Here is a 23,159-nt window from a genome sequence, read left to right on the forward strand (position 1 = left end):
AAATACCGAATCGGAATGGGTCCATGTCATTGGTTCGACATCCCATTAGTCCGACTGTCCGCGGTGCTGAACGGCTCGCGGCGGGCGTATGGTGCGCCGCGACCGACTTGAGGCGGAGCAGGCTCACGGCTTATGTGTTTGTCACTTTCTTTTTCATTTTAACCCACACCATCATCTTTTCCTGACCCTAACCAAGTGGTTTTTGTGCCTAAACCTAACCAGACCTTAACCACAAGACATCATGATGATTTCGGAACGAACTTCGGATCAATGAGTTTAATATGGTCGGAACAATGGGCTGTCGAACCAATGGGCAGTTCCCATCGGAAGCGAACTTCAGTGCCGTGTGATGTGCCCACAGCGAACACGGTCGTCGTTACAAATGACCTCCTGTTGTTACACAGCCAGCCAATAAAAGCCTACAAGGATCCAGTGGACTCTCTGCGCCATCTTGTTTTTCCCCAGGTGAGTAAATATGTCTGACAATAACTGTCTTTTACATTTGAACTCGCTGTCGGGCTAATGGTACTAGCTAACGTTAGCTAACGCTAGCTAGTATTTCTATCCGGTGGTCCGGTGAAACGCCGTTTTTTACGTTGTTGTCACAGCAACTTCTCCGTCGTGTTAAACAACTCGAGGCATGTTTAACACGACGGTTTAACGTTAACGCGCCGACGTTAGTTGACGCTGTTACTCTCTGACATCGCTGAAAACTCCATATTTCTTATGCTAGGAGCGAAAGCTTGACGGACGTGGCAACAGTAACTAAGGGGTCGGAGCGAAAGGTAAATTGTAACGTGATGTCACGCGTGACGTCACGGCTTTGATGAAAAAGTTCGTAAGTACACCCTGTCCAACCTACTGAGTTACCTACTGAGTTACATTATCTCACATTCGTGTAGACTCTTGTGAAACTTGATGACACTTATTAGATATCAGAAGATACTGAAATTCTACTTTTCAGTTCACTTCAACCGCCGACATGCCGATCATTCACAGCTGGAATTTAGCCAGAACCTACAGTAACCTCAGGTTACAGCGTCAGGGAGGACTCATCAGGTTTGGTGCGGGACTTTTCCACCCCAGTCCACTCCCTGTTAACACAGGGGAACCTGAGCGCGGTGAATTGTCCTCAGATGAACCTGTAGTGGAGGCAGCAGCTCAAACAGACTCAGAGTTCAGAAGCTTTGATAATGTGAGGTTGCTGCATCAGCGTGCCGTCAGTAGCTTTGATCTGGACTGTCTGGGTGATGACACTCAGCACAGGACACGAGAGCTGGACAGCATCTCTATATGGACCAGCGCTGAGATTCACAGCTGGGATATAGCCAGAAACAACAATAATTTTAGGCTTCTGCGTTCCGTGTGTGGTGGACACAACAGGAATAATGTAGACATTATTCGCCCCATGTCACCCCTGGAGAATGCAGCAGAACCTGAGCTTGATGAATCATCCTCAGACGAATCTGCACCATCACCAGTGACTGGATCCCCATGCCATCGTCCAGCCAATGAGGGACCCTGGGAAAAGACTGAGTCACTTGACCCAGAGTCACCTGATCATTTTCCTTGCAAGGAAGAAACTGCTACACAGGAAAAGACTGAGTCTCTTGACCCAGAGTCTCCTGATCTTTTTCCTTGCAGCGAAGAAGCTGTTGCACAAGAAGGACCTGAGCTCTATGAGTCAGCCTTAGTCAAGATAGCACTATCACCAGTGACTAGATATTCATGTCGTCTTTGTACAGCCATTAAGGGACCCTGGGAAAAGACTGAGTCTCTTGACCCAGAGTCACCTGATCTTTTTCCTTGCAAGGAAGAAACTGCTACACAAGAAGGACCTGAGCTTGATGAGTCAGCCTTAGTCAAGACGGCACCATCACGAGTGACTGGATCTTCATGCCGTCCTTGTACAACCAGTCAGGGACTCTGGGAAATTCAGAATCAGGAATACTTTTTTTTGTTTTATTTTTCTTTTCTTTTTTTGTTTTTTTTGTTTTGTTTGTTTTTTTTTTAAAAGACTCAGTCTCTTGAGCCAGAGTCACCTGATCTTTTTCCTTGCAGCGAAGAAGCTGTTATCCAATACGGACCAGAGCTCAGTGAATCCCGTTCAGATGAATCTGAACCACTAGCAGCTCAAACACACCTGGAGTTCAGAAACCACAGTAATCTCAGGTTTCTGTATCTGGATGGACTCATCAGGTATAATGTGGAACGTATTTGCCCCAGTTCACTCTTGGTTAATGCAGCCAAACCTGAGTCCAATGAATCATCTTTAGATGAATCTACCCAACCACCAGTCACTGGATCCCCATGCCATCCCTGCTGTGCCAATGAGAGACCCTGGGAAAACACTGAAACACTTGACCCAGGGTCACCAGATCTTGTATCTGGTAAAGAAGACATTGCTGTTTCCCAAGAAGAACCTGAGCTCAGTGAATTATCCTTAGATGAATCTGCACTGATCCCAGCAGCTCAAACAGACCTGGGGATCAGACAGAAAAGTAATCTCAGGTTGCTGCATCCGGGTAGACTCTGTAGGTGTGGTGGGAGATGTAATCTCTCCAATTCACCCCTGGTAAACACAGCAGAACCTGAGCAAAATGATTAATTTGACGTTGAATCTGCACTGATACCAGCAGCTCAAACAGACCTGGGGATCAGAAAGAAAAGTAAACTCAGGTTGCTGCGTCTGGGTAGACTTTTCAGTTGTGGTGGGAGACGTTATCGCTCCATTTCACCCCTGGTTAATGCAGCAGAACCTGAGCTGAATGTATTGACCCCAGAAGAGTTTGTGCCATCAGGAGCCCAAACAGACTCTGAGCGTAGTTGTATTTTGGGCAGCGAGACCCTCAAGAAGAAAGAAAAGAGAAAACACACCAAGAAAAGTAGATAAGAGACCCTGAGGAAATATTGAAACACCTGACCCGCAGTCACCAGGGCCTCTTAGCAGAGGAACAAAATTCATCTGTTTTCACTGAGGCTCGAGCAGCAATGTCAACTTATTGGGTTTACTCCGGGTGCTCCGGTTTTTCCCAAACATGTAAATATATAATTAAATAGATAAATAAATTATATAAATATATATACATACATAAATTATATATATTTATATAAATTATATATGTACATAAATATATTCTATTCATTTTGTCTCTGTTCTTTCTCTGCCATCTGTTGTGCTATAAGTAAGACTTCCTATTTTTACCATTTTGTGTTTGTTGTCAAATGCAATTTTAGGATTGTTCGACACTGTCTCAGATACTTCTGTTAATGCTCTAATTTTTCACAAACCCTCAAAATATTTACATCATGTCAGCTGGTTAAATTAACCACCATCACAGAGTAAGTGTATTTTAGTGAGATATTTAAACCTTAAGTCAGGGGTGTCAAACATATGGCCCACGGGGTCAGATCTGGTCCACCAGAGGGTCCAGTCTGGCCCACTGGATGACTTTGCACACCTAATTTGGCACTTATTTTTCTGAAGATATCTTAGACTGTTCATTGTCTCTTTTTTATAACAGGGTGAAGGTTTTAAAAATGTACTTTTACTTCTTCACACTAAAGCAGAGTTATTATTTATAGGTTAAATCTGCAGTGGTTTTCCAGGTGCTGCCCACTTGAGAGCACACTGGGCTGTATGTTGCCCATGAACTAAACTGAGTGTGACACCTCTGATAAAGGCCTTAATGCATTCAAACACTTAATCCCCAACAAACACTGACATGTAAAACTGGAAACCGTTACATTAATCAATGTATTTGGACTCTGCCTCACAACAGGTCACCATTTGTTGGGAACTCGTGGTTCAGAAATAATGTATAATTATTAATAATAATTGTTAATTATGTTAGTTTGACTTAATTTACATTGAATCACCTCGTGGGGCTGCGTTCCTGAAAAAGGGAAAATGATTGTCAGTTAATGAAGTCACTCAACTGTCAATCTGGAACTCTGAACTCATTCATTCATTCATCTTCTAACCGCTTCATCCTCTTGAGGGTCGCGGGGGGGCTGGAGTCTATCCCAGCTGACATCGGGCGAGAGGCAGGGTACACCCTGGACAGGTCGCCAGACTATCGCAGGGCTGACACATAGAGACAAACAACCATTCATGCTCACATTCACACCTACGGACAATTTAGAGTTATCAATTAACCTAGTCCCCAATCTGCATGTCTTTGGACTGTGGGAGGAAGCCGGAGTACCCAGAGAGAACCCACGCTGACACGGAGAGAACATGCAAACTCCGCACAGAAGGGCTCCCATGCCCGGGATCGAACCGGCAACCCTCTTGCTGTGAGGCGAGAGTGCTAACCACCACACCACCGTGCCGCCCCGGAACTCTGAACTGTGATTAATAATTAAATAAGTATTAATTATTATTAAATTAATAATTGCAGAGGTGATGTAGCCTTGACAAGACAACATTTCACTCATCAGTGAACATCTTGTCAATCATGCGTGTACAGCATGACAGTGACATCAGCAAATAGTTCTAGTACGGTCAGTTAACACAAAATGAAGCATGATTTATGAAAGGGCGCTCAACGGTGTGTTGTTTTCAATTTATGCTTTAATCAGGTAATAATACAACTTTTTTGTCTTGAAGTTCCAACTTTATTCTGGTAATATTTGGACTTCATTCTTGAAATCTAATTTTTTTTTAACATGGCTAATTTTAATTCTCTGTTTTAAGTTTCTTTGGTTGAGAGAAAAAACAGTAGGAAGGAGCTGTAAAGCCCGATTTATGGTCCTGCGTTAAATCAACGAAGTACCTATGTCGTTGCCGTGACGCCGTTGTGAACCCTTTGAACTTGTCCGTCACTCCGTTTCGTCGCGGTGCAATTCACCGCCAGAGCGGTAGGGGGCTGTGTTCCTTTCCTGAATGGTTATCGTCGTCTCTAGTTGATCCTTTGTTTAGCTTCCAGCTTTTCCGGTCACAGTGAACAATGGCGACCAAGAGAGAGAGAATCTTGCTGGAGCTGGAGTTGTTGGATGTCGAAGAAAGTATGTTAATACTGCAACATCTACATCGCAGCAGAAGATGTTTAGAGATGGCGGGGATGGCGTGATCTGGAAATACGGAACCGGAAATGCGTTGCTACCAAGCAAACCAATCACAGCCCTCTCAGTCTGCGCTGGGTCTGCGTCGCCTCGACGTGTAATTACATTTTTTGGGAGGTGCACATCAGGCTACGCCGGGGGCTACAGCGAGCCTCCTGCGTAGCCACGTACCCTATGACGTAGGTACGTCATTGATTTAACGCAGGACCATGAATCAGGCTTAAGAGCCATAAATTAGTCATGTTTAAATGTAATATCCCACCAGGCCACAAGGGGGGGTTATGGTACTGGCTGAGGCCAGCCAGCGTAGAGTTAAGTTCATGCCAGTAACACAGGTGCTGCTGATGGAAGGAGACAAACAGTTTTTGACTGTGCTTTGATAAAGCTTTGTCCGGCTCCAGACACTGATGAACAAATAAACGTATGATGATATAAAGTATTGGTAAAGACTGGAAAACATTTTCTGAATACACGTCATATTTGAGATATCTGTACTTCACTTGAGTATTAGTAGACGCTTCATATTTCTACATAATATTTGAAAGAGGGTCACTGTACATTTAATTCCGCTAATTATTTGCCAGCTTTGGTAATTATTTTACAAACACAACTTATGAACTTTAAAAATGATGATGCATTATAAAAATTGTGTGTGTGTGTGTGTGTGTGTGTCTATATATATATATATATATATATATACAGTACAGGCCAAAAGTTTGGACACACCTTCTCATTCAATGCGTTTTCTTTATTTTCATGACTATTTACATTGTAGATTCTCACTGACGGCATCAAAACTATGAATGAACACACGTGAGCACACATGAGCTTCAAGAGGTAGTCACCTGAAATGGTTTTCCAACAGTCTTAGTGTTTAGCACTTGTTGGCCCCTTTGCCTTCACTCTGCGGTCCAGCTCACCCCAAACCATCTCGATTGGGTTCAGGTCCGGTGACTGTGGAGGCCAGGTCATCTGCCGCAGCACTCCATCACTCTCCTTCTTGGTCAAATAGCCTTTACACAGCCTGGAGGTGTGTTTGGGGTCATTGTCCTGTTGAAAAATAAATGATCATCCAACTAAACGCAAAGCGGATGGGATGGCATGTCGCTGCAGGATGCTGTGGTAGCCATGCTGGTTCAGTGTGCCTTCAATTTTGAATAAATCCCCAACAGTGTCACCAGCAAAACACCCCCACACCATCACACCTCCTCCTCCATGCTTCACAGTGGGAACCAGGCATGTGGAATCCATCCGCTCACCTTTTCTGCGTCTCACAAAGACACGCGGTTGGAACCAAAGATCTCAAATTTGGACTCATCAGACCAAAGCACAGATTTCCACTGGTCTAATGTCCATTCCTTGTGTTTCTTGGCCCAAACAAATCTCTTCTGCTTGTTGCCTCTCCTTAGCAGTGGTTTCCTAGCAGCTATTTGACCATGAAGGCCTGATTCGCGCAGTCTCCTCTTAACAGTTGTTCTAGAGATGGGTCTGCTGCTAGAACTCTGTGTGGCATTCATCTGGTCTCTGATCTGAGCTGCTGTTAACTTGCGATTTCTGAGGCTGGTGACTTGGATGAACTTATCCTCAGAAGCAGAGGTGACTCTTGGTCTTCCTTTCCTGGGTCGGTCCTCATGTGTGCCAGTTTCGTTGTAGCGCTTGATGGTTTTTGCGACTCCACTTGGGGACACATTCAAAGTTTTTGCAATTTTCCGGACTGACTGACCTTCATTTCTTAAAGTAATGATGGCCACTCGTTTTTCTTTAGTTAGCTGATTGGTTCTTGCCATAATATGAATTTTAACAGTTTAACAGTTTAACAAAGGGTGGCTATTTTGAAGAAACTAGAATATAAAACGTGTTTTCAGTTATTTCACCTTTTTTTGTTAAGTACATAACTCCACATGTGTTCATTCATAGTTTTGATGCCTTCAGTGAGAATCTACAATGTAAATAGTCATGAAAATAAAGAAAACGCATTGAATGAGAAGGTGTGTCCAAACTTTTGGCCTGTACTGTATATATATATATATGTGTGTGTGTGTGTGTGTGTGTGTATATATATTAATAATTTTTTTCTCCTGGAAAAAAAAAACAAAACAACTATATATATATATATATATATAGTTGGGGTTTTTTTCCAGGAGAAAATTATTGTGTTATTTAATTATCTGAATTCTGGATAATAAGATAACAGTCATCTTTTAATGATAACATAATAAATCTTATCATCTAAAAGTAGTTAAAAATATTTCTTTGAGATAAATATCTCATACTTGATAATTATCATCGTCATCTTGACGTAGAAATGTTTGTTTTCTTGTGATAATGGTGAATGATAATTGTCTCATTATTTTAGGGAAGCAAAGTTATTTTTTAGTGATATTTTGAGAAAAAAAACAACAACATTAAAACCATAGTTTAATGTCGAAATAACAACATAATTATTATAGCTGCTGTGCAGCAATGGGTCAGGTCCGGGCATATTTAGGCAATTCTGAGCAACAAGCAGAAGAATTGGAAGACATTTAGGAATTTAGCAACACAATCTGCCTTTTGCATCAGCTGAGGCTTGACCTCACAACCTCTGAGACTAAGAATCAATTTCTATCTCACTGAGCTAATTAGTCAGTGACAATTCATGTGTAGCTTCACAAACTGACTAAGCCAGACATGCAGGTTTAGCAGCTGTCCATGCATGGAAAAGCAGATTTCAAACCACTGTAAAATAATTCAGTTATCGAAACAAAAATCTGAAAATATACATATTGCATCTAGACAGCATGGAAATGTTGGTAATTTGTTTGTAACAATGATTAATTTGCTCCATAAGTGAAAAACTGATGTTTAAAATTGCCATTTTTACACTGACTCCAATTGTTCACATTAGAGCAAAATTCAAAATGCTGTCAAAAATTCAGTTTTTGAGATAAAATTCTGAAATTTGCCACATGAAAACTGAAGATTTATTTAGCAAGAACTTGCATGTATATGTTTACAGTATTGTTTACAGTCAAACATTTTGATGCACTGTAGGCTCAATTTTTCATAAATCAAAAATCTGAGAAATGTAGCTTTTGTAGGACAGTCTGAAGATGCTCTGTAGCAAGTTTGGTGTCAATTGAGCAAAAATTGTGGGAGGAGATAGGTTTAAGAAGTTTTACAGTTTTTGAAAAAAGAGTGATGCACTTCATAATTTTTAATAGGTTTAAATGTACAAAAGTTTCTTCAGTATTGGGGCTACAGTTTGATGAAAGTTGTGAAGTTGTAGCACGTATGGTTGATTTGTTATGAATTTTCAAAGTTTGAACTTTAGACGCTTGCCGTAGCGCCACCATCAGGACTATTGGCTTGAGTTTACAGCTCAGGATATCTGGTATGAGACTGGACCTTTGTGCAAAGTTTGGTGAGTTTTCACCCATGGGAAGTATGATTTCCTCGGAAGAAGAAGAAGAAGAATGTAGGTTTACAATAGTGTAGGACCCTAATTATTCTGTAAGATAACAGGATATTTATCTAAAGAAATAAACATTTTTTTTTTTTTGCAGGTAACAAAAAAGTTTTCTTTGTCATCTTGGGATAAAGAGATAAACTGAGCTCAACATAATGAATTTGATGAAGTCATTTTTTGTGAGATCACAATCATTTTCTCGTTATCTGGAAAAATAAAATGTCAGTTCCTTCAGCCTTTATTAAATTAACCACAAACGTTTCACATATACTTTAACGCTCGAAGTATCGTCACTGTCAAAGGGCCGACACTGTTTTTGTCGTAGATCAGAAATCAGTAAGAGGAAGAATATCCAGTGATGATTCTGATGTAGTTTGTTGTGCAGGTTCAGGATTTCCTGACCAGGTTTGAGAGCATCCCGGACATGTTGGAGCTCGACTGCCTCACTGTGTCTGGAGATGTCACCTTCGGAAAGAACATCTCTCTGAAGGTAAACGTTTCGGTGGCCTTTTACACTTTTCATTGATGCTGCACTGCTGACTATAAAAAACTATAAACTAAAAACTATAATAATTCTACATGTCATAGAAAGTTGAGTTTTCTTAGAGGAGCGATTCAAACAAAAGGATAAGCTCACAATTTGTTAAGTCTGTGAGAGTAGGTGCTTCTGTGGTGATCTGGAGAATTCAAGGATGAGGCTGATCACGGAGTTCTTTGTTAATGCACGTTTAATTACGAGCTCAGATCAACATGGCTACATGCAGAAGCTATGTGATGATTGTGAACAGAGAGAGACAAAGCTTATATAGGACGGTGGCACGCATACTATTACCTAAAATGGTGCTCTGACACATTTAACTTGACCTTGGGCCAACTAAAATTAGTCCGACTTGTCCATTCATCAGTAAGCCTAGCACTTCTGGTCAGTGGAGATGTAAAAATACATACTAACAGTCTGTTTTTAAAACATGTTTAGTCTTGATTAATGAGCATTAAAGCTGTAGTTGGTAACTTTTACAAAAAATAACATTTTTTATATTTGCTGAAAGTGTCACAATATTCACGCAGCAGTACATGAGACAGATGATCTGTGAAAAAATCATATACACACAATTTTCTTTCTTTTTTTTGTATAAAATATTTATATTTTTGGGTGAGTCACGTGACGGGACCAAGTGGACTGAGGACTAATGAACCGGCGACCACGAGCCAAACAAATCAGTGCGACTCACTGCCATCTGAAGTGCCTGCTCTCGGTGAACCCGCTAATGGCAGTATCTCTGGTGAAGTGGCTAAAGAATTTGCAAAACTCACGGCACTGATTCTAGAGAAGTCAGAGGCCCACGATAAGAAATTAGAGGCTATAGGGGTGACAACAAGGGCCACAGACAGCAAATTAGCTGATATTGCTTACCGTATAACACAAGTTGAGAGTCGCCTGGAATTTCTGGAGGACGCCAACGAGCTGCAACAAGCGAATACCGCAGCCACAGCTTCTGAAGTGGAGGCCCTCCGACAGAAGCTGGATGATCTGGAGAACCGAAACAGACAGAACAACCTCTGCTTCATTGGGTTTCCAGAGTCCTGTGAAGGCGGCGACACCCTGGCGTTTCTGAGCACAATTCTGCTGGAGATTCTGAACCTAGACTTCTCAATGGGTCTGGAACTGGAAAGGGCGCATAGGATTGGAGCAGCGCGTAAAAGTTCAGGTCCTGACTCTCCATCAACGAGACCAATCATCGCTAGATTCCTGAGATTCCAGGATCGGAACCGCATCGCAGGAGCGGCACGCAAAATGGACAAAGTCACCTGGAAGGATCACCGCATCATGGTTTTTGCAGATTACTCCAAACTGGTGACTGATAAACGCACTGAGTTCAATGCATGCAAAAAGATGCTCCACAAAAAGCGCATTAAATTCTCCTTGGACTATCCAGCAGTGCTCACCATAAGATCGTCGCAAGGTCCCCACCTCTTTGATGACTGTGAAGAGACACTGACTTAGCCTACATTATTTGACTTTTCATTCGGTGTAAGGCTATAAGGCACTACTTTATTTTGATGTTGGTGTTTTGGATGAGGAGGGGCAAGCTGCTTTTTAATTTTTGGCATCCCCACCTTATAAGTAGCTATTTTTGGAAAGTCGTAAAACATTCCAATTCTTCTTTTTTCCCTTTTTTTTCTTTTAATCTTGCTCAGGATAGTTGATTATCTAACGGACAAACCTGCTTATTGTATGAGATGATTATTTTTAAGTCTTGTTTTAATAAGCTACTGTTAACTCAGTTTTCTCCTCGCATATATTATAGACTAAGGAGTAAACCTATACAAACTTACGGTATATATTCTGGGGAACCTAATGTTTTTTGTTTGGATGATATTAAGGGTGTTTGTTTGTTTTCTCCTCATCTTCCTTTTTTTTTCTCTCGCCACATAAATTGTGGACTAACAAATTTGCTCACAATCTGGTATAGTTTATTCACTTAAATGCCAACATGTTATATTCTTAAAAATGGGGGTTTCTCTGTAGGCTAATTGCATTTTCTATGCCTATGCCGGGAGCCAGCTGTGACACCACATGCACTCCCGTGCGTTAGGCATTAGCTAGAGGGGTGGGTGAGCGGATGGTGGAACTCTGTTCTCCGCAGCTTCAAGTTAGAGAGTCATGAACCAAGTTGAGGCTTGTTTAGTCGTCTGGTTTATTGGACGCATGTTTGTAGTTTTTATTTTATTTTTTTGGAGTCTCTTGTTTGTTTATGTTTGTGATTATGTTTCTTATGGGTGGTTGTTGTGCAATATTGGGTCAATATGCAGGGTGCACCAAGACTTACATAGTACTCAGTTTATACTATTTCAGATTCCTATAAACTACGCAGAGATTGGGTCGGGTTTGTGGAGGCTTCATGTGGCAGTAACAAAAGCAGAGGAGTAGCAACTCTAATTCAATTTTATTTTAATCTAATCAATAAACACCTGCAATTTAAATGTCTAAGGAAGAGTACTGATGAAGAGGGGAGAATTTTAATCATGTTATGTGAGATTCAGGGTAGCAGCATTATTCTAGCCAATATATATGCCCCAAATATAGATGACCCTACCTTTTTTGGTTTACTTGAAAAGAAATTAAATGAGATGGGGAATCATCCTGTTATTTTGGGGGGGATTTTAATGAGGTCATGGACAGTGTACTAGACACGTAGCTCTGCCTCAGCCCGCACTTCAAGAGCACAAATGGTGCTAAAAGACATGTCCAAAGCAGTCGGACTAGTGGATATATGGCGTATACAAAATCCAACATTAAAGGACTATACTTTTTTTTTCACCCCATAGTTCATTTTCCAGGATAGACTTTTTTTTAGTTTCTCACTCCCTCATACCTGCTATTCATACTAGTGGCATTGGTAATAGAATTCTCTTAGATCATAGTCCTGTATTTCTCCAAATGGGGTTATCTAGTAAGCCAGAAAAGTCCACTAGATGGAGACTTAATTCTAGCCTCTTGCTAAACGTGGCCTTCGAGGAATTTATTAAAACACAAATCAATCTATATATTGAAACTAACTGGGCTACAGCTCCCTCAGCAGGGGTGGCCTGGGAGGCTTTGAAAGCCTTTTTAAGAGGCCACATAATACAGTACTCTTCATATAAAAAAAGAGAAAATCATGCTAAAATGCAGGAGCTTGAGAAGCAGATCGAAATTGCAGAATCAAATCTTAGAAAGAGCACGTCCTCTGAAATTCTCACTAGGCTGACAAGGTTGAAATATGAGTATAATTTAATTATGACTCGGAAGGTGGAGTTTTCTCTCTTCCGTGCAAGACAAAATATTTTGAGGAAGGTGAGAAGGCGGGGAGATTACTTGCTAATTACATCAGGCAAAAAGAAGCTATGAGTGCTATCTCTGTAATTAGAAGAGATGATGGACATCTCTTGACTGACCCCAGGGAGATAGGGAACTGCCCATTGGTTTGACATCCCATTGTTCCAACCATATTAAACTCATTGTTCTGAAGTGCGTTCTGAAATCATCATGATGCCCTGTGGTTAAGGTCTGGTTAGGTTTAGGCACAAAAACCACTTGGTTAGGGTCAGGAAAAGATGATGGTGTGGGTTAAAATGAAAAAGAAAGTGACAAACATAAGCCGTGAGCCTGCTCCGCCTCAAGCCGGTCGCGGCACACCAAATGCCCGCCGCGAGCCGTTCAGCACCGCGGACAGTCGAACTAATGGGATGTCGAACCAATGGGCTGTCGAACCAATGACATGGACCCGGGAGATAAATCTAGCCTTTAGAAACTACTACGTTAATCTTTATACTTCTGAATGAAAGGTGGACAGGAGTGACATTTCTGCTTTTTTGTCTGATCTTAATTTTCCTAAGTTGTAGACCAATTTGAATGCCTGGATTCACCCATTACTATATGGGAGATAGCTGAGACCATTAAACAACTTCCCTTGAATGAGGCCTCTGGCTTAGATGGGTTTACGGCAGAATTTTTTAAGGCCTTTGCTCCGGAGTTGGCACCATTGCTTCTAGATACCTATAATGAGACGTTTGTGGAGAAAAAGCTCCCTCCCTCTCTAACTGAGGCCGTTATTACTCTCATTCCAAAAGAAGGAAAGGACCTATTGGACTGCAAAAATTACAGACCTATTAGTTTAACCTCATGCGATAGTAAGATTTTATCTAAAATTTTAGCTAACCGCCTGAACAAGGTTATAACCTCTCTGATCCATCCAGATCAGGTTGGTTTTATAAGGTCTCGTTCATATGTAGATAACATTAGAAGATTCATAAATATTATGTGGGCAGCTCAGAATGAAACTTCTCCTATGGCTGCAATCTAACTAGACGCTGAAAAGGCGTTTGACAGGGTGGAATGGCAGTATCTGCTCTCCACTTTGCAAAGCTTTGGTTTTAGTAAGAAATTTATGCAATGGATTAGCCTTATGCACATCCTACAGCATCTGTGTTAACTAATAGCATTATATCTAGGGATGTCCCGATCCAGCTTTTTCACTTCCGATCCGATACCGATATTACAGCCTTGAGTTTTGGCCGATACCGATCCGATCCAAGCGTGTATTATACATATTCACTTATTTTGTTGTCAGTCATGTTAGAAAAGGTTTGATCAAGCAATATTACTCTAACAAGAACAACTACTTAATCGGGTTAGTTAGAATGATCCACAACAGTTGGTATGAGAAACTGACCCATTTATTGTGAACAGGGTTAAATAAACAAACTTTAAACTTGAACATTAACATTAAATAAAAAATATAGCTGGTTTACTTTGGCTGCTTTGGCCCCTTAATAAATAGAAAATAAATCAACACAAGAAATCTTTAAAGTAGCAGCAAGACTCCACACACTTGTGCTTTGGCCCCCTAATAAATAAAAAAAAGATTAACACCACAAGACATTGTTGACATTTAACAAGTGTCAGTGCCAGCCTGGTGCACAGGCACACAATATTGTACAACTGTTTAAACCAGCAATAGTCCATCCATGGCTCCAGTTTCACTAATTTTGCTCAAAACAATGCCATCAGTGCTCTTTACTTAAACAGTAAGAGTGTAAACCAAATAAAAATATCACTCTCAAAAAAACCAGAGCAGAAAACAAATAGTCAGTTAACTAAGTTGACCGCTACTCTTCCTACCCTTCCCTCCGTGTGTGTCTGCCGTCTGCATGCTGGCCTGGTGGATTGATAGTAAGTGCTGGAGCAGATCACTGGAATGGACTGTTTGAATCGCGGAGCGCTGGGCTGGCCAGAAAACCTGGATTGGACTACTTGAAAAACTGGATCGGAGTTCTTGGATCGGCATTTTTCCATGCAGTCCGATCTGATGCCGATGCACGTTTTTTGTTAATAACGGCGGCCGATACGACATCCCTAATTATATCATCATCATTTGGCTTGGGTAGAGGGACAAGACAGGGCGATCCGATATCACCATTACTCTTCGCCATTGCACTTGAACCTCTGGTGGCTGCCATCCGTAGGGAGCAAACATTTTCAGGCATTCAAGTTGGTGAAAAATGTCATAAATTGATGTTATATGCGGACGACATTCTTTTGCTGGTCTCCGACCCTGAACACTCACTTCCTTCCCTATTTAAAATTATTGGTACATTCTCCTCTATTTCAGGCTACAAATTGAATTGGACAAAGTCTGAGGCCCTCCCCCTTACCTCATACTGTCCCAGATTCCTCTTCCAATCTGGTAACTTTGACTGGCCTAAGAGAGGTACCGAATACTTAGGTATAACATTTACCCCACAACTGTCTGATTTAATCAAAATCAATTTTGAACCACTCTTGGACAGAATGTGGTCTGATGTTCAGAGGTGGACTCCACCTATGTGGGGGAAAGCAAATATCATTAAAATGACCTGTGCTCCAAGATTTAACTATCTGCTGCAGGCTCTTCCAGTCAGAATCCCACTTCATTATTTTAAACAATTTGATCAAATCTGTAATAAATTTATATGGAATAATAAACGCCCCAGGTTGAGCATGAAAAAACTACAGAGACCAGTAGAAAGAGGTGGCCTTGGTGTGCCTAATCTATTACTTTACCATTATGCATTTACTATTAAACATATGGCACAATGGGCTTTGCCCCCAGAAAGAGCCCCACCATGGTTTCATCTTGAGAGCACCATCTGTGCACCTCTTGAATCTATAAACTATCTTAGCTGGGCTGGCCCCGCAAAGTTGTTTACATCCCATTATTTCTCATATCCAATGAGTGTGGAATAAAATAGCAAAGATATTTAAATTTGACCACTATCTTCACAGGTCTGCTGGGATCTGGCTAAATCCCAAGCTTTATAGACAAAAAACCTTTTCTCTAGGGGACTTATACCAGGAGGACACACTAAAATCCTTTGAAACACTTCAAAAAGAATTCAACCTACCACAGAATCAATACTGGCATTATCTACAGTTAAGACACCTGCTAGGGAAAGTCTTTGGCTCCCCCTCATCAGCACCACATAGTGTCGCAACTCTAGAGAGGATTTTGAACATCTCTGGTCTGGGTCATGAAGCCTCCTCTTATTATGCAATGATTCTCAAGGCTTCTGATTCTAAAATAGTTGCATTAAAATTATGTTGGGAAACTGATTTAAAGGTATCTTATACAGAGGAGGAATGGTTGAAAATTCTCAGCAACGGGAAGAAATTATCAAGGGAGTTACGAACAAGATTGATTCAATTCAAAATTTTAAATAGAACTTATTGGACACCAGCCAAGCTCCATAGTGCGGGTTTGGCTGATAGTCCTGAGTGTTGGAGGTGTCATGACAAGGATGGCAGTTTAGTGCACATGCTCTGGAACTGTTAAAAAGTTCAGAAATATTGGTCTGTAATACACACTACAGTGGAAAACATTACTGGCGTCAATATTCCATTTTCTCCCAAGTTATTTATTTTGGGAGATCCTTCCTTACTAAAAGATTTGAATCCTCCCTTAGTGGAGTGGATCCAAACTGCCTTTATGTTAGGCAAGGCAAAGTAAGGCAAGTTTATTTGTATAGCACAGTTCAACACAAGGTAATTCAAAGTGTTTTACAGAGACATTAAAAGCAACAAGACACAATTTAAAACAATTAAAACAGTCAATTAAAAAGGGAAATAGAAATTGAGAATGATAGTGATAATAAAATACAGGAACATAAAATAAAAACAGGCTTAATACATTGCATCTAAGAGCAGTAAGAAGTAGAATAATAAAAGGCATAAATCAGCAGTGTGTAGTTAAAAAGTACGGGCAGTAGAATACAGCAGGTAAGTATTTAATCTAAGAGTACGCTTCAGTAAACAATAGTGTTATTGGCCCTGATTTAAAGGAGCTGACAGTTTGAGCAGACCTCAGATCTACAGGAAGTTTGTTCCACAGGTGAGGAGCATAATAACTGAATGCTGCCTCACCGTGCTTGGTTCTTGTTCTTGGAACACACAACAAACCATTTCCAGTTGACCTTAGGAACGAGACTGCTGGTTAAAGACTGGAAAGCATCTGCTGCACCTGCGCCATCCTTGTGGTATACATCTCTTGGGCAGTTGGCTGCTTTTGAGCGCCTATCATACAGATTGTTGGATAAGGTGGGGAAATATGATTTGAAATGGGGAAAGTACCACACCTATACGTTGGGGTCTGAGAGTGTGTCCAGCTCATAAATAATTAATTGTATATTCTATGGTGTAAACTTTTAAAATGTATACATGTATGATACTGCTGCGAAATAATTTACTATGTACTCTGCACAACTCAGCACTAACCTGTTTTTTTTGTTTGTTTTTTAATTAATTTATTTATTTTTGTTCTTATTGGTTGTAGTACATTTTTGTTATCTGCTCTTTTTTCACCCTCTTTTTTTCCCACCTGTGTTTTGTAATGTTTTTTTTTTTTTAATTTAATTCTTGGTTTTCATAATATTATTTCAGTGGGTAGCAACATAACTGAAATCTATGCATTACTGCAATAAATGTAAAATGTATACCCTATAAAAAGAAAACACAATAAAAAAATTAAATCACAAAAGAATATTTACATGTTTGATACTTTACGTACATTTTCTGATTATATTTACATACTTTAACTTAAGTAGCACTTTCAGTACAGGACTTTTACTTGTAGTGGAGTATTATCACAGGCTGTGTCTGAAATCATTCACTCATTCACTCTTCCATACTCACTATACAGGGAGCTCTACGTAGAGGACTATAAAAACATGAAAGAACACTTTCTGACAATACTGTCTGCACCGTTTATTACGTCATTGCTGTCGCACAATTAAAACATGTTGTATCAAAGTCACCTGGAGAACCATCCATAACAAATTCTGACGTGCGTATTTTCCCCAAGTTGATTTATAAGGTTACAAAATTCTTTGCGGCTCTTTGTGTTGTGATGCTGCTCTGCTCACATTAAAGAACTTCAACATGTTGTTATAAGTTAAACATGTACAGCAGGTTTTAATCGAGTTGCATTCTCTCCTCTCGTCAATCTCCGTGTCCGTCCGTTCCTTTGGCGCAATGCATGATGGGATATATTGCTTGGTTAGTGACCATTGGTTGTACACTACTTTTCATGGTGCATTGTGGGATATTTTGAGTCCACTATATTGGGTGTATTAATCGCCAGCACTACAAAATGGCGACCTCACAGGCTGCTTTGCACCTGGCAAGGTGGTGGCACCGAGTGACAACAGGTTTGCTGCTCTGAGAGAGTCTGGAGAAACTGAAGAAAACACAGATGATATCAACGAAAGTATTCAAGAATCGATAGCTGGTGCAGTTACCAAGGCAGTTGCCGACGGAACGAGTGCTTTGGCTGACGGATTGAGCAAGAAGAAGCCGACTACATGCGGCGCTCACAACACGAGGCAGTCAGTGTCAAAGGAGGGTGCTGGTAAGGACCTGAGCGTGGGCGACTTAATTAAAGAAATGGTCCCAAAAGTTATAGATGCGCTGACTCCGTTAATAAGTTCCGTAGTGACGGCGGCTGTAATTGAATCCACTAAACTCTTGCTCCAAGAATGGGGAAAACACATGGACATGATCAAAAGAGGTCAAGAGTCAGCTGTGAAAGCAGCGACAAAAGCTGCTATGGAGATGAATAAACTGAAGTTTGAGTGTGACAAAGTTGAGCAAACTACTCGCAAAACAAACATCATCATTAGAGGAATCCCGTCAACAAACGGTGAGAACACAAAGAAAGTAGTAGTTGATCTGGCAGCCGAGATGGGAGTAGAGATGAAAGAGTAGGACATCAGCGTAAGCTACCGTCTGCCAGGGAAGGATGGAAGAGTGCACGAGGCTGATCAACACCGCAGCAGAAACATTTTTGTCAAGTTTGTCAGGTATGAAACCAAACTTGAAATTATGAGAAAAAAAAAACATCTAAGGAGCATTGATGGGAAAAACAGAGTCTTTATTGAGGAAGAGCTTACACCTTTGAGAGGAAGGATCCTGAGACAAGTGAGGATGGATCCAGAGATAAAAAGAGCCTGGACAATGGACGGTAACATCAGTTGCATCATTAAGGACAACTATCGGGAAGTGAAGAAAATCATCTACTCCAGTGATGAGCTGATGTCCAAACTGGGATGGCCTGCAGAAAAAGCTCAAAGCGTCGGGATCTATGTAGACCTCCCCTAGGCCAGCGCTGACCCCTCACTACATGCAACTTGTATCAAGGATGTAACTTGTAAAAATTCTACCGGTTGATTTAAGACTAAACAGGAGACAGATATTAAATTCCTCGGACTAAATGTGTGGGGATTACGTGCTAAATTTCAATTTGGGATTACAGAATACATTAAAGACTGACTTTGTTTGTTTAACAGAAACCAAAACAGATAATATCTGTAAATCAGACTGTGATGAATTTACTCCTTTCGTGCTAGAGAAGAAGAAATCAAGTTATAAACATGGTGGTATACATGGGGTTTGTCTATTAGTTAAAAATGAGTTTGCAAATTATGTTCATGAGATAAAAGACACTACTTCTGACGCCATCCTGTGGACTAAAGTGGCCAAAGCAGCTTTTGGGTTTGAATTCATCTTGGGAACAGTTTATGTGCCACATGAAGGATCTGTTTTTTTCAACAAGGACTATTTTGGAAATGTCTCCCAAGATATTTCATTTATGAACAGTAAATACAGTTTACCAATAGTGATGTTGGGTGATTTCAATTCAAGAACTGGTATTCTGAGTGACTCTTTAAATGTTGGTGACGTAGGAACGAATATTAGAAATGGGCTGTCTTTTGATGGCGAAATGTTTTTAAATAGTGAAATAAATGATTTTTCTTTGATGGATCTACAGAGGGTCAGTGAAGATCTAACGACTAATAATAATGGTCACAGTCTAATTGAATTATGTCAAAGTTCAGAGTTGAAGATTGTAAATGGAAGATTTGGGTCTGATAAAGGCATTGGACGCTACACCTGTTTTAATTATAATGGAAACAGCGTTATTGACTATGCCATAGTGTCAGCTTGTTTGTTAGCACAGATTATTTATTTTTGTGTTGAACCTTTGGATAAATGCTTGTCAGATGTCCACTGCCCTATTAGTGTAACTATAAGAGCCAATAACCTTGGTTCTCATAAGTGTGAAACTCGTACAGATACTGCTTATTATGATCCTGAAAAAGATTATAGACACATGACCCATTTAATATTTAAACACCGATGGAAATCTGAGCTAAAAGCCACATACCAAGAAACCTTTAATTTAGAGGTTATAAAAAATGTATGATTCAATGATTGATGCGATTAATATTTCCAATACAAATCTGGTTGAAATAAATAACATTAGTAAAGGTATATGTGACATTATGGTAGATCAAGCTAAAGGTTTGGGTTTATGTAAGGCATATGGTCAGGATCTGTACAAATTTGGTAGAATGTCAAAAAAACTACAGAAGAGAAAACCCTGGTTTAATGCTGAATGTATTGAGACTCGTAGAAAATATTTTAAATCCATGAACATATTCAAATTTAACCGCTCTGTCCAATCTAAAGTTGAAATAAAATGTATAGCTAGAAAGTATAAATCCATCATAAGGAAATGTTCAAGGCAGTACTATGATTCTTTACATAGGAAACTTCGTACACTTAAAAAATCTAATAGTAATGAATATTGGTCTATTTTAAATGCAGGTAAACCATCTGGAACATTAGGAAATGTATCTATAGAAACTTTTGCTCAATATTTTAAAAAACTCTTGACCTCAGACAAGTCACCTCTCCTACAAATGAATACATAAATGATTTGTTTACTTTGGAAGAAATATAGCGAATGGTAAAAAAAAATTAAAAAATAAAAAACCAAACGGTGTTATAAATGAATATATAAAGAACTCCCCTTTGGAAGTGTTGAACATTATAGTAAAAATCTTTAATTTGGTACTGATAATAGGTATAGTCCCCACTGACTGGTGTTAGGAGTAATAAAACCACTATACAAAAATAAGGGACCAGTAGATGATCCTGAAAATTACAGAGGTATTACTTTACTTAGTTGTATTGGTAAGCTTTTTACGGCTGTTATAAATTACAGACTAACTGCTTGTATAGAGTCTGAAAGAATTCTTGGAGAAGAGCAGGCAGGGTTTAGGAAAGGCTTTTCAACCCTTGACCATATTTTTGTTCTTCACTCACTGGTTGAATGGTACCTGCATAAGAAAAAAAGACTATATTGTGCTTTTGTTGATTATAAAAAAGCATTTGATTTGGTAGATAGGTCATCACTATGGTTTAAATTAGTTGCACTTGGTATAAATGGAAGGGTATTAAATGTGATACATAATATTTATGAGGATGCTAAATCTTGTGTTAGAGCTGGTTATGATTTGTCTGAACAATTTGTATGTAATGTAGGAGTGCGTCAGGGGGATAATTTATCACCACTATTGTTTGCACTATATTTAAATGACTTTGAAAAATACGTGGGTCAATGGTACAAAGGACTTCAACTTTTCTCAACTGAATGACGCAATGTGATGAATGGTGAAATAGGGATATATCTGAAATTATATGTCCTACTTTACACGGATGATACGATTGTACTGGCAGAGACTCCTTCAGAATTACAGACCGCATTAAATGCAGTTGCTTCCTATTGTAAAAACTGGTATTTAACTGTTAACACAGACAAAACAAAGGTTGTTATTTTCTCTACGGGGAAATTACGGATACTCCCAGAATTTAAGTTTGGTTCAAATAAATTAGAAGTTACTTTTGAGTATGACTATCTTGGAACGTTATTTAATTTTAATGGACAATTGCTAAGCAAGTTAAACTAGCTAAAACAGCTTTATTCTCCTTGGAAAACAGAGTTACTAGATTACAGTTACCTGTTGATATACAGTGTGAGTTATTTGACCAGCTTATAGTGCCTATTCTTTTATATGGAAGTGAAGTCTGGGGATTTCATAAACTTGACCAAATTGAAATGCTTCACAGATCTTTTTTGAAACGTTTACTTAATGTTAATAAACGCACAGCAAATTGTATTATTTATGGAGAGTTTGGTCGAAATAGTCTAGATTTAAAGGTAAACATGAGAATGATTAACTTTTGGGTACATTTAATTAGTCATAATAATGCAAAAATCTCTTTGACTGTGTTTATTGTTTTCAAGATTTTGTATGATGACAATATTTTTAAGTGTAAATGGATTTTCAACGTTAAAAATATTCTTGATGATTGTGGTTTATCGTACTTATGGCATGACACTGGACGGATGAACCCTAAGTATTTAAAATTAATGATTGAACGTAGATTATCTGACATGGAACTACAGAGACGGCATGAGAAATTACAAAGCAACCCTTTTTGTGATAGTAATAAATTGTTCAAAACGGATTTCACTTTTGAACCTTATTTGATTATGTTAAGACCTGCCAAAAGGATTTGTTTGTCTAAGTTTCAGTGTGGAAATTATAAGTTACCTATCTCTGAGTGCAGGTATGATTGTGAAAATGTCCCTCGGCAATGTACTCTTTATTTGACTGGCAATCAAGGAGACGAATATCATTATGTACTTGTGTGCTCCTTTTTTAACAAAGAGAGAAGAGAGTTGGGTGGACAGTTCTATAGAGTAAATCCAAATATTTATAAGTTTCAAAAGTTAATGTCATCTCGAAAAGTAAAGGTCTTGTCAAATTTGTTGAAACTTTTAAAGAAAATCCTGAATAGTTTCTCTTGATTTGCTTTGACTTGTATGTATGTACACTAATTCTGCTCTATTTATTTTGTTGTGCATTGGTTGCCGCCTGCTCTGATTTGTTAATGTTATTTTTGTCTGTCCCTTATACCCTGGGGAGAGGTCAAAAGGAAATAAATGAAATGAAATAAAAACTATATAGTGGACTACAGAGTGAGTGGTGAGTGATTTGGGCCACAGTGTGGTGTCAGTACTTCTACTGAAGTAAAGGATCTGAGCACTTCCTCCACTCCACACAAACAATAAACCAGTAAAATGACATCACTGTGTTTATTAATAAAACCTTTCTACCCTCACCAGGGAACTGTCATTATCATAGCCAATCATGGCGACAGGATCGACATCCCTGCCGGAGCAATGCTGGAGAACAAGATCATTTCAGGAAACCTGCAGATCCTCAACCACTGAGGCCTTCTGGGGGAAAACAAAGACAAACAGACGAAGCCATCTGCACCTTGAAGAGACTCAAAGAGATTATTTTTCTTCTCTACACTGATGAACTATCTCACTTTGTTTGTTTGTCTGTTTTCGATGTAAAGCCAACCTGAAAGGGTCAAAGGTCAGCAACTTCCATGTTCCTCCTGATGCAGACGTGATGAAACTTCCTGTTACTGCAAACAGCCACTGCAGAATCTGAATCCACTGTGTGTCGTCTGCTTCTGCTGTCAAATAAACTAGTGCAATATGGGTCAGCTGAGTGTCATGTGATGTTTGGACTCTGACAGAAACTCCTCACAAATTTCATATCAGAGTTTTGGGTTTTTTTAATGTCATATTTTGAATTAGATTTAAAAGTTTTCATCCTCTAGACTGTTTATTGGTCTCTGATTCAGACTGATTCAGATGGTTGTGTGAGGATTACAAATACTGACGATCACTGACAAATGAGTTAC

General features: G+C 39.6%; 1 protein-coding gene across 1 annotated transcript; it reads left to right on the forward strand.

Moving 5' to 3' along the window:
* Window positions 1-50: 50 nt before the first annotated feature.
* On the forward strand, window positions 51-22,938 carry LOC125885831 (UTP--glucose-1-phosphate uridylyltransferase-like). The gene is made up of 3 exons (XM_049571629.1): window positions 51-465; window positions 8,901-9,005; window positions 22,567-22,938. Exons 1-3 carry the CDS (start codon window positions 271-273, stop codon window positions 22,672-22,674), a joined length of 408 nt encoding a protein of 135 aa, XP_049427586.1. The 5' UTR covers window positions 51-270; the 3' UTR covers window positions 22,675-22,938.
* The last annotated feature ends 221 nt before the right edge of the window (window positions 22,939-23,159 follow it).

The sequence above is a fragment of the Epinephelus fuscoguttatus genome, linkage group LG3, assembly GCF_011397635.1.
Source record: "Epinephelus fuscoguttatus linkage group LG3, E.fuscoguttatus.final_Chr_v1".
Taxonomy (NCBI): Eukaryota; Metazoa; Chordata; class Actinopteri; order Perciformes; family Serranidae; genus Epinephelus; species Epinephelus fuscoguttatus.